Source organism: Psammomys obesus, unplaced genomic scaffold, assembly GCF_907164565.1.
Source record: "Psammomys obesus unplaced genomic scaffold, mPsaObe1.curated_primary_1811, whole genome shotgun sequence".
In the NCBI taxonomy this organism is placed as follows: Eukaryota; Metazoa; Chordata; class Mammalia; order Rodentia; family Muridae; genus Psammomys; species Psammomys obesus.
The window spans coordinates 1-12,620 of NW_026590895.1; the positions used below are offsets into that span (position 1 = coordinate 1).

The following is a 12,620-nucleotide window of genomic DNA, read 5'->3' on the forward strand; positions in this document are numbered from 1 at the left end:
TTTTCTGCAATCAGTAAGATTATCATGAACTTCCCTTTTTTTTTTTTTCTCCAGCTCTGTAATCTGCTATTTCTCTATGAAATTCTTGATCTTTTCAGTGGAGGATAGCATTTATAAATCAGGATCTGGAAACTTACTTTTTGTATATTTATAGCCCCTCATGAGTCAGAGCTAGAAAAACAAGTGTTTATGTTCATTATTAGTGCTCATCTAATCTTCAACTTTCTCTGCATTTCTACAGTTCTGCATTCTGAGTTTATATGATACACTTCTAGTACTAGTCTACAGGCTGTTCTTTTACTGTTTTGCTTCCATGTCTATTAATCCTCCTGCTTACTTGCTAGATTTTTTTTGTTTGTTTTGGTTTTGGTTTTGGTTTTTCAAGACAGGCTTCTCTGTGTAACAGCCCTGCCTGTCCTGGAACTCTCTTCATAGACCAGGCTGCCCTCTGCTTCCTGAATACTAGGATTAGAGGTGTGCAGCACTATGCTGGCTTATTTCCTGGATTTAACCATTCTGTCATTCTAGTATAGCAGTGTCAGCCAGGTCTTTTGCCTTTCATCTAAGTAAAGAGTATCCAGAGTGTGATTCTCTCTGCAGATACCCAGTTTTCTTGGTTGCTACTGTGAACATTGGTGACATACTTCTGCATGGTAATGGGCTCTTCAAATTTTTCAATGTGTAGCCCAGATTCTGTAGAGACTCTTATCTACTGATTTAGGCAAACAGGACAATGTTCTTTCTTTAAGCTTGGTCAGTTACCACACTGACTTAGCTATGTACACCCCAAGAGCACATAAATTTCCTAAACCTAAATAACAAACCCATTTTGATAATTTTAGACTTCATATTTTTGAGGGTAAGAAGAGGAATAACCTATAGTATCTATGCTGTAAGTTAGTTATATAAAGTCTTTCTTACCCCCGAGTACCTTCAAGAGAAGTGATCTATATATCTTGTTAGCATTGGGTGTGTTTGGGGGGAAAACTTCTAAGATAACAATATTGTCAGTGTGTTTATATATTTACTATACAGATGTTGTGATTGATTATTTGTATGGTTGCAGAAAATTAAAGTTTAAACATAAGGATCACAGATTTTTAAATTTTATTTTATGTATACTAGTGCTTTGCCTGCATGTATATATGTGCATTGCGTATGTGCTGTGACTACAGAGGTCAGAAAAGAGCATTGGATCGCCTGAACTGGAGGAAGAGATGGTTATGAGCTACGATATGGGTGCCAGGAACCAAACCCAAGTCCTCTGCAACAAGTGCTCTTAACCACTGAGTAATCTCTCCAGCCCCACAATTGCTTTTATATCTAACTGAGTATTTTTCTTTTTATGTATGTTCTGTTTACCTACTTTTAGAAAAGGGAACAGACCAGGGCTACAATGGTAGCACAGTTGGTAAAATATTCACCTCACAATCAAGAAGACCTTCAGTTTACTCCTCAGAACCCACATTTATAAAACAAAGCATTGCCTACTTGGCAAGTCCCAGGCCAATGAGACTGTCTCAAAATGATAAAGACACGTGCTTTAAAGGTTGTACTGTGGCCTCAACATACAAACACCAAAAAATAATTTTTTTTAATCTGTAAGGTCTAATAAGTTAACACTGGTTCAGAAACTCAGTAAGGTGTGTGTGTGTGTGTGTGTGTGTGTGTGTGTGTTTGTGTTATTCCTGTAGACAGAAGAGTTTGAGGTGGATTAAATATGGAAGAAAGCTTGCTTGCTTGCTTCTTTATTTCTGTTTGTTTTCTTTGCCTTGGACAGTCATTACATGCCCTATTGTAGCAGAAGTAACAGTAATTGTTATGTCAGTACATTTCCTAGGTACTATGATGATGAAATGCCATTGGAAACAAGCATATCTGAGCAGATATCTTAATTTTAAGCCTCTGGCTACTACCGAGTTACAATCTAAAGACTGTATTCTTCCACCAGTAGGCTTTTAAGGTGGCCACAAAGGAGAGTAATTTGAAGTACTACTTGACTCCTTGAAGTTTTATCTTTTTCTTTTCTTTCCTTGGATTTTTAGGCAACACCTGAGCGTCTCATCATGCATTTGATAGAAGAACATTCTATTGTGGACCCAACATACATAGAAGATTTCCTATTAACTTATAGAACATTTCTTGAAAGTCCTTTGGATGTTGGGATCAAGCTTTTGGAATGGTTTAAGATTGACAGCTTAAGGGATAAGGTTGGTTCGTAAATATGAAAAGCATCGACTTAACTTTAACTTGTAGATTTTATCAACATACACTTTTACACTTAATAGATCAAGTGGGGTTTTTGTTGTTGTTTTTTAATGAAAAAAATAAGGTCACCTAAATAACTTAGTGAGTCAGTGCAGACATGTCTAGTCATTTTCCTAATAAAATAACCTTGGTGATGTGAATAAAAATACAGAAATCAGAAACTGAAGTAAGACCATTACAGCTGGCTATAAACTTGGGAACCATGGTAGTAGTTTGTACAGATAAATAAAGCATAAGGGTGTTTAGTTTTAATTAATACTCTACAAATGAACTTTTTGAGAAGATAGATCTTAGGATAAGACCATCTAAGCTTTTCTGAGTTACAGATTCTATAATCTGAAATGTTTGTCAGCATCTAGTTTCTTTCCTGTAGTGTATTTTAATCTGTCTTTGGGTTTGTTTGATTTTGTTGTTGTTGTTGTTGTGTTGTTTTGTTTTTTTTTTTAACTAAAGAGCAAACAATAGTTTGCTTTTTTCAATTAATAATTTTAGCTTATTTCATGGGATGTCTGTACAATTAATGGAAAGACACCTCATCATATTGGTTGGAAATAAATTGTTTTCAGAAAGTAGTAAAAGTAGGGTCATATTTTCCTGGTATGCCTTTCTGAATTACATTGTAAAGATAAATTATATGTGGGCAAATTATAAATTTTATTTTTCGAAGGCATCCAAAATTGTAGCCTTTCCCTTCCACCACTACCACCCATGTTTTAGAATTAGATGCAAATACTTCAGCCCTGAAGAAAATAAAGAAGTGCTTAGGAAATGAACCAAAACATAATTTAGAAATAGTTAGATATATTTATGAAAAAGCTGGACCCTTTCATACACTTAGACTAATGACGTTAGTTCTGCAGATGGATAACCAAAAATTCATTCAAAAGAGATCAGAGACCTAAGTATAGGAACAACATTAGTAGCTATATGAGGAGGCACATGCCTGGAGTTCCACCACCCAACTGATGTAAGACCATTGCTGCAAATTTGAGGCTAGCAGAATGGCTCGGTAGATATTGATACTTGCTGCAGAATCATAACAACCTGGAGACCTGAGTTCAAACTTCAAAACACACATACAGGTGAAAGGAGAAAACCAGCTCTATAATGTTTTTCTCTGACTTTAATACACACCATAGCACATGTACCTCACACATGTATCATGAACATATACACTAGTAATAAGCGAAAACAATTTAAGAACTAAAACTACATTGTGCTTAGACTAATTGGCTTTAGTTCTACAGATGGATACCCAAAGCATAAAAGAGAAAAGACAGATAAGCAGAACTTCCAATATTAAAATATTTTTCTGTATCAAAAAGTACTATCAAGATGCACAAGATAGAGACTTGGGAGATGGCCCAGTGATGAAAACACTTTGCTTGTTAAGGCTGAGAACAGGAGTTTGATCCCCAGAAACCAAGTAAATGCCAGGTGGCCATGGCAACTAGCCTATAATTCCAGCCTCAGAAGGTAGAGTTGGGGCTTCCCCAGTGTAAGCTGACCTGCAAGACTGGACATATCAGCAAGTTATGGGTTTGATTGAAAGACTCTGACTCAGTGAATAAGGTAGAAAAATGATGGAAGATAATTTCCAACATCAACCTCAGACATGCACATGTATACTCCACACACATATATGAAAATGGACAAAGCAAAACATTCCATAAAACAACATATAGATTTGCAGATCATAAATGTGATAAAGATTTATTAACCAGAATAAAGAACTCTTAAAAACTGAAGGATAGAAAGACAAGCAACATGACTGAAAAATGAACAAATGACTGGAAAATAAGAAAACAAGTTTGCAAGCAAAAACTTAGACACAAATACTCATAGCACTATTAATAATTGTCAAAAGGTGGGAGCAACCCAAAATTTATCGGGGATAACCATGTATGGCAGTAAAATAAATATGCCTAAAAATGAAGTGCTAAGTGAAAGAAAACAGTCATAAACAGCTGCCTGTTACACGAGTCAGTGCCTATGAAATATCTGATGTAGGAAAAATCCACGGAGACAGAAGTCAAGATCAGTGCTAACTTTCAGTGGCAAAAGGGTTCAGAGTGAGAACACATTCCTTAATGAATATGGATTCTTCTTTTGAGGTTATAAATCAGTGGTTCTCCACCTTCCTAATGCTGCATCTTTTTAATACAGTTCCTCACATTGTGGTTACCATAAAATTATTTTTGTTACTTACCATAACTGTAACTTTGAATCATAATATAAATGTTTCTGGACATAAAGGTTTGCTAAAGGGGTCATGACCCACAGGTTGAAAACAGCTATGATAAAGAATGAACTTCATGTAATAACTATGTGACATTGTTAGATATACTAAATGCCACTGAAGTGTGTGCTTTAGACTGCTTAAAATGGTGATATTATGGGTATCCTGTCACAAATTTTGGAGTGTGAGTCATTAATGACTTTATTAGACACAGTATTCAAATCCACTTATATTTATTAGTTTTATGTGGGAGTGGGTACTTGTGTGTATGGAGGACCACATGCCCATGAAGATGTGGAGGCTAGCATCCTTTTTACCCGCTACATTATTGATACAAGATCTTAAACTGGACTGGAGACATCCATTGGCTGGCCATCAAGTTCCCAAGATTATCCTGTCTCCACCTCCTGGCACCGGACCTACAGGTGTGTGCCACCACACCTGATTTGTAGTGCTAAGGACCTGAATTCAGATCCTTATGCTGTCATAGTGGTCACTTTATACACTGAGCCCTCTCTCTAACCCCACATTTCTTAGTTCACTTTGTTCTACAGCTTAAGTTAAAAATTAACTCAGCATGTTACAAATTTGACGTGTAGTGAAGTTTTAGATTTGTTTTTCTTCAGTGTTTTGGTCAGATGCATTTTAAACTGTAGGAACACTTTTAATGATGTATTTTGATTGAAATTACTGTCTGCACTTAGGGCAGACAGAGGCTTGTGTTTAAGACACTATGAAATACATATCCCAGTCTATGTCTTCTCGCTGAACCAGAGAAAACATATGCTGAAATTAAATTGTGCCTCTGTTAGAATAAGCCTTTTGTGTATAGGAAACTCAGCCAAGCAGAGGAATGCCTCATAACTGTGTGCTTTCTCTTGTTTCCACAGGTGACCCGGATTGTACTCTTGTGGGTAAATAATCATTTTAATGATTTTGAAGGTGATCCTGCTATGACTCGATTTCTAGAAGAATTTGAAAAAAATCTAGAAGATACAGTAAGGCTCAAAAGAATTTATTGTTTTTATAATTCAGGGTTGTCCCTACTTCCTCAGCAAGAACAGCAATTCAGAACAGTTTTCATTGTCTCACATGTCTGTTGCAGGATGACAAGTCCTCACCAAAATAAAAAGCCATGTTCCTTCCATGCTTCCTTTTGTTTTGGAACTAGCCTCTTGTTAGAATGTGTACTAAGCTTTATGCCTTAAATCTCAGTAGGAAAGTGTTAATCTCCAATTTGGGGAGATTATGTGAAGAATGTGAGGTAACCCTTAAAACTGCCACAGAGAAACTACTCAGAAGCATAGTTTCTGGAGCGTAAGCAGGTTGAGTTGAACACAAAAAGAAGAAAGTATCAGCTTTGGTCCCTTTTTACCCCTCAGTTCCTGTAGACTTTGCTGCAGCATATCTGCTCTGTGCAGAATGAGGAAGCATGAAACAGAGATTGGGGAACTTGACTGATGGACCATTGAGGCACACCAACATCATTTATCTCTTGCAGTGCCAGAGTGTAGCTATTTAAGAGACATTGGAAGGTGAGATTGAGTTATGGATTTGCTCCCACCCCCAACAAATAATCAAATATTTATTGAAATCTCCCACTCAAAGCTATTACGTACAAGTGTAAATTTTGATAACTGCCCTAGAGGAAAAGAAATCTTTATCGTTTTATTAGAGCCACATCATGTTCACAAGCATTTGTTATATTACCTTTTTGAGAATCATTAAATATTAAACTAGGGATAGAACTTCAAATTAGAATTTATTGAGTTTACAAAAGAATTAAAATTTTTTGAAGATACGGAAAACTTGAATGTGTCTGAATATTACACAATAGTAAGTCATTCTAATTTTTTAATAAAATTTTAGAAGAGTCTGCTTTGATTTTGCATACCAGGAGGTATGCAAGATAATACAGTAAGAATTCAGAAGATTCAGGAATAGCTTTCATTATTTAAAAGTCTTTTATTACCCTGTTAAGAAGTTTTGTTGAGTGCCCTGGGATGGAAGTCTCCTTCCCAGTTTTGTTTACCTAGCTCACATGGTCTGTAGTTTGTGTGGTTTTTTAGTTCTAGTCCTAATCATTGTAGACTATTTTACAACCTGTAAGAATAGGTACATTTTAATCTTTTCTGCTTCACAGAAAATGAATGGTCACCTTAGGCTCTTGAATATTGCCTGTGCTGCAAAGGCTAAGTGGAGGCAAGTAGTGCTGCAGAAGGCATCCCGAGAGTCCCCGCTGCACTTCAGCCTTAATGGAGGCAGTGAGAAGGGATTTGGGGTCTTTGTAGAAGGAGTAGAACCTGGTAGCAAGGCTGCTGATGCAGGACTGAAACGGGGTGATCAGGTAAGTATTTAATCCCACACTTTTATAAATACTATGTTACTTTTTGTCTCTTTTCTTTGGGGGAGGGGTTAGTTTTGAGATGGAGAGAGAGAGAGAGAGAGAGAGAGTGTGTGTGTGTGTGTGTGTGTGTGTGTCTGCATTTTTCTTTTTTTCCTTGACAGCTTCAGTGGCCTTGAGCTTACCAAGTTGCCTAGGGTAGCTGCTCAGCAAGCTTCAGGGATCCACCTGTCTCTACCTTCCCAAACACCAGGAAATCAGGTCCTTGCTTTTCCATCCAGCTATTTCCCCAGTCCTAGTATAAATACTTAAATAAGGTTTATTTTCAAAATATTTATCATTTATTCATTACTTTTGATGGAAGTTTTCTTTATCGTATGGTTGAAAACCATGTATTCTACAAGGCTCAATCAGTATAACCACCTTTGAATGGCCCTTCCTATTTCCCAAGGATTAGGAAACTTAACCCTGGCAACTACAGAATATTGCAGAAAGATATGCATGAACTAGCACCCTTGCAAGTTTGATGGAATAGATGCTCGATAGTACTTTCAAATGTAAGTGCCTGAAGATTAAGTGATGGCATCAAATTAACTAATGTTCATAGCTACATTTAATAAGCAAAGTAAACTAGGTGAAAAACCAAGAAAAATTGAAACATGAGAGGAATTGGGGTTTTTTGTTTTCTAATTTGGTTTTTGTTGTTGTTTTGCTGTTTGGTTTTTAGACCAGATCTTACTTTGTAACACTGTCCTTGAATTCAGTATGTAATAGACAAACCTGCCCTTTAACTCAGAGATCCTCTGCCTCCCAGGTGCTGAGATTAAAAAAAAAGGTCTGGGGACTTGTTGCGATTTTTTTTTTTTTTTTTTAATACTAGAGATCAGACCATGACTTTCTAATGTGAGACCAGTGCTTTACCACCAACTTTCATCCTTGCCCCAGTAATCTATACTTTTTAAAGAGCTCTATAGATGATTCTCATATACACCAGAGTTGTTTTCTTTCTATTCACATACAAAATGACCATCATTTGGCAGTGTCTAAAAATAGACATGTGAACACATTTTTGTTGTGGTTGTTAGAGTTTGTTGTTGTTATTGTTTGGTTTGGTTTATTGACATTATGCCATAGGGGTGCTGTCATAGGGCCCCACTCATGCTAGGTGAGCACTGTATTCTACTACAATATATTTTCAGCCCTTAAAATATTGTTTGGGTATCAAAACCTAAGGACTGTTGCTGGTGCATAGTGAATAGAGGTCACTAAACATCCTACAGTGCCCAGACTGTCAGAAGCTGGTGGGTACAGTAGGATGTGGTGATGCAAAGACAGGCAAATTGCTCAGTTCCAGGCCCGCTAGAGCTACCTACACAGTGAGACCCTGTCAAAAAATAGTAATAATAAAATACTAGTAATCCTTTGATTTTTTTTGTAAGGAAATTTTTTAATATCACCATTTCTTCAGTCTATTCATTAAAAATATCTAACAGCCAGTGTTTTAGAATTAGTATTATCATTATGGTTTTTCGAGTATTTTATTATAAAACATTTTAAAATATTATTTCTCACATCAGGTGGGAGGCAGTGGAATAAAAAAACTACATTTTTAACAATGAAATTTATTATGGTTTTCCTTCTTCCATCCTTCCTCCCACACTCATGTCCACTGTATCTAGATCATGTGTCCCTATTACTACTCATTTTCCAGACTGTATATATTTGTATGTATATATATTTGAAAGTGTTTTTGTTTAGTGTGGTATAAAGCTCTGTGGTAACAGTGATTTTACATTGAAGTTGCAGAAAAATATCACATTATCATATTGTTGCCTAATAGAAGTAAAAAGCAAGCCCTTTTATACTACTGATTCCTGTACACACACATCTTTATTCTCTGTCCTTGACATTCAAGTTGTTGAGAGTTGTTAATATGTAGATCTCTTCATATTGCATATTAAATACATACTACATACTGTAGATCTCTTTGCCATTGCATGTTGGTATGTATGCATGGGTCATTTGTTTTGTTTCGTTTCGTTTTATTTTATTTTTGAGACAGAGTCTCACTATGTAACCCTGACTGACCTGGAACTCGCTCTGTAGACCAGGCTGGCCTCAGACTCAGGGATCCAAATGCCTCTGCCTCCTGACCATTGGAAGTATAGGTCTATAGCATCACATTGGGCCTGAAATGTCTTTTTAAAATTCTGGATTTTGCTTCTGTTGTTTTTTTCTTTTTCCTAATATGTTGTTTGTGTCCTCTTCCTCTTTGGAAATGTTTATGTCAGTTTACTGCTTAATTGTTTGTTTGCTGATGAATTTTTGTTCATCAGATTTTTTTAAATTCAATTTTATTTATATATTTATTTTTACAATTTATTCACTTTGTATCCCTGCTGCAGCCCCTCCCTCATCTCCTCCCAGCCCCACCCACCCTTCCCCTTCTACCCCTATGCCCCTCCCCTAGTCCCCTGATGGGGAGGACCTCCTACCCTTCTGTCTGACCCTAGCTTATCAGGTCTCATAAACACTGGCTGCATCATCATCACATCATCATCATCTGTGGCCTCACAAGGCTGCACCTTCAGGGGAGATGATCAAAGTACCAGCCACTGAGTTCATGTCAGAGACAGCCCCTGTACCCCTTACTAGGGAGCCCACTTGGAGACTGAGCAGCCTATGGGCTTCCTTTGAACAGGAGGTCTATGTCCCTTCCATGCATGGTCTTTGGTTGGAGTTTCTGTCCTTGCAAGCCTCTGGACCCCACCATTCAATAAGGACATTTGCTCAGCTATGTTCATAGCAGCTTTATTTCTAATAGCCAGCATCTGGAAACAACCCCAATGTCCCTCAATGGAGAAATGGATACAAAAAGTGTGGTATATTTACACACTGGAATACTACTCAGCAATTAAACACAAGGACATCATGAAATTTGTAGGCAAATGGTGGGAACTAGAAAAGATCATCCTGGGTGAGGTAACCCAGAAGCAGAAAGACACACACAATATATACTCACTTATAAGTGGATATTAGACATATAATATAGGATAAACATACTAAAATCTGTACACCTAAAGAAGCAAGGAGGAGGACCCTAGGGAAGATGCTTAGTCCTCATTCAGAAGGGCAAACAGATGGACATCAGAAGTAGGAAAGTCATGGAACAGGACAGGAGCCTTCCACAGAGGCCCTCTGAAAGACTCTACTCATGAGGGTATTGAAGAAGATACTGAGACTCATAGCCAATCTTTGGCCAGAATGCAGGAATCTTTATGGTAGAAGAGGGAGATAGGAAGACCTAGAGGAGACAGTGTCTCCACAAGGAGAACAACAGAGCCAAAATATTTGTTCAATAGATTTTTATCTTTTTCTTTTCCCTTGGGATTTGCTTCCCCACCCCCAATCCCATAAGCTTTTAATGTGGTAGTGGGGTACAACCAAGGAAAATAAAAACTGTCACAGTAATGCTGCTTTTGGTGGGCTGGCAGGTTCTTTTATTAATTTTTAAAAAAAGATAGTAAATATATTTAGAGTTGTGATTTCCACCTCCTTGTCTTAAGACAGAGCCTGAATTTATAGCCCTGAATTTTTGATCCTTCTGCCTTAGTATTGGGATTACAGGCATGCATGGTTACATTGAGCATTAGCATGAACTATTTTACCTTGAAATATACTAAATTTTCCTTTAGACTATTTGACTAAAATCTGTATATGTATACGTATATAAGTAGTATTTTCTTCTAGCTTACTAGACATAATTAAAATTTTTCTTATAAACTGTCATATGTATTGTTTATTATGTTTTGTGTGTGTGTGATCTTGTTCACATACATAGGCTATGATCCATGTGTGGACGGCCAAGAAGTCCGTTCTCTCCTTTCACTGTGTGGGTTCTGAGGATCAAATTCTGTTGTTGTTTGTTTTTGTTTTTTTCAAGACAGGATTTCTCTGTGTAGACCTCGCCATCCTAGACTTGGTAGAACAGGCTGAACTCACAGCAATCCGCCTGCCTCTGTATCTTCTGAGTACTGGGATCACAGGCATGCACCTCCACACCCAGCTGGGGATCAAATTCTGGCTTGTTGGCAAGCACCCTAGCCACCGAACCATCTCTCCAGTATCCATCTTAGCAGCCCCCCTTTTTAGGTTTATTTTATGTGTATGAGTGTTTTGCCTAAATGTCTTTGCATGGTATGCCTGCCTGATGCCAGCAGAAGCCAGAAGAAAGTGTTGGATCACCTAGATCGATTGGAATTATGGATGGTTGTGAGGCACCATGGGAGCGGAAACTGAACCTGCATCAATTGCCAGAGCAGTTATTGCTCTTAACTACTGAGCCATTTCATTTGGGAACACAAAGAAAATGACCTTTTAAAATACATAAAATGGAAGATTTGGAAATTATGCAGTACAGGGGAAAAATAATAGTCTTTCTAAAACAATAGGCATTGGTCACATATGGTGTGATTTATTCCAGTTCTGTTTGGTTTTTCTACTATTAAACTTTTAAGATCGTAAATGTGACTAATACTATTTCTCTCTTAATTTGTATTTTTAAAATATCTTCAAGATAATGGAAGTCAATGGGCAAAACTTTGAGAATATTACATTTGTTAAAGCTCTTGAAATTTTGAAGAATAATACTCACCTTGCACTTACTGTGAAGACCAACATTTTTGGTAAGTTTTGTTGTAAGCCACTGAGGTGAGGTTTTACTTTATTTTGTGTAAATAGAAAAGCTAAGTCGATTCAGTAATGTAGAAAATAGTAAAACAAATTTTATTATGTAAGATGCTATTATTAGGATTTTATAGTCTATCATTTTTACATAATCTAAATTTCATACAAATAGAGTTAGAACCTCAGTCCTGTATAAAGTATCTATTGAGCTCCTATTGTATATTATACAATGCAGAGTACAATATTAATACTTGAATGACTTTAATAAAACTTGGAAGTCAGCTGGTCATGGTAGAACACACCTTAATTTCAACACTTAGGTAGGCAGAGGCAGGTGTATCTCTGAGTTCACTCACTTCTACAAAGCAAGTACAAGACAGCCAAGTCTACACAGAGAAACCCTGTCTCAAAAAAACAAAAAACTTAGAAATCATAAGCATGCTTTTTTTTTTCCTACTTTTTTTTCTGATAGGTACAGAGCTAGCTTTCTGCAATAACTCAAATGCCATATTAGTTATTTCAGCAAATTAATTCAAGGAAGCATTGAAATCTATGAATGAGATTTTTAAATTGTGTTATTCCTTTCTGTGTAGAAACGTTGATAATAGTTGCACTTTGTTCCTGAAATCCGTGGCATAAGGGCTGTGCTCAGGTCCTCACACATGCTCCTCAGTTGTCCTTTAGCTGAGCTACATTTTCAGCCCTGCATTGTTTTCTTTTTCATATTTATATTGGAATAAAACATATCTTAAGCTTGTGCTTTTTACCACATGTACTGTTAAGTTTTTTGTAATTTTATGAAAGGTTTAATATCATTTGTTTCATACTCCATGAAAAAGATACCAATATATCCAGAAAAGCAATTAAAAACCAAAGACTACTTGGGAGTTTTTATAAGACAGAGGAAGACAATGCTTTTATGTTGAGTAGATTACAACCAGAATAACAGTAGAATCCTAATAGTATGCCTTCAGGAAGAAAATGGGTGCTGGGGGCTTCAGAGGGTTTGATTGGTTTGTTTGGTTTGGTTTTGGTTTCACCTTTTTCTTGTCTTTATACTGTGTTCAGTCATAGAGAAAAATG

At 36.8% G+C, this 12,620-nt stretch overlaps 1 protein-coding gene across 1 annotated transcript; it reads left to right on the top strand.

Moving 5' to 3' along the window:
* Positions 1 to 2,045: 2,045 nt before the first annotated feature.
* Positions 2,046 to 11,536, top strand: LOC129678489 (rap guanine nucleotide exchange factor 6-like; the record flags this gene model as incomplete). Its single annotated transcript, XM_055609289.1, has 4 exons — positions 2,046 to 2,210; positions 5,398 to 5,505; positions 6,651 to 6,854; positions 11,428 to 11,536. Coding segments are annotated over 4 exons (586 nt in total), but the record flags the coding sequence as incomplete, so codon positions are not given.
* Positions 11,537 to 12,620: the final 1,084 nt, after the last annotated feature.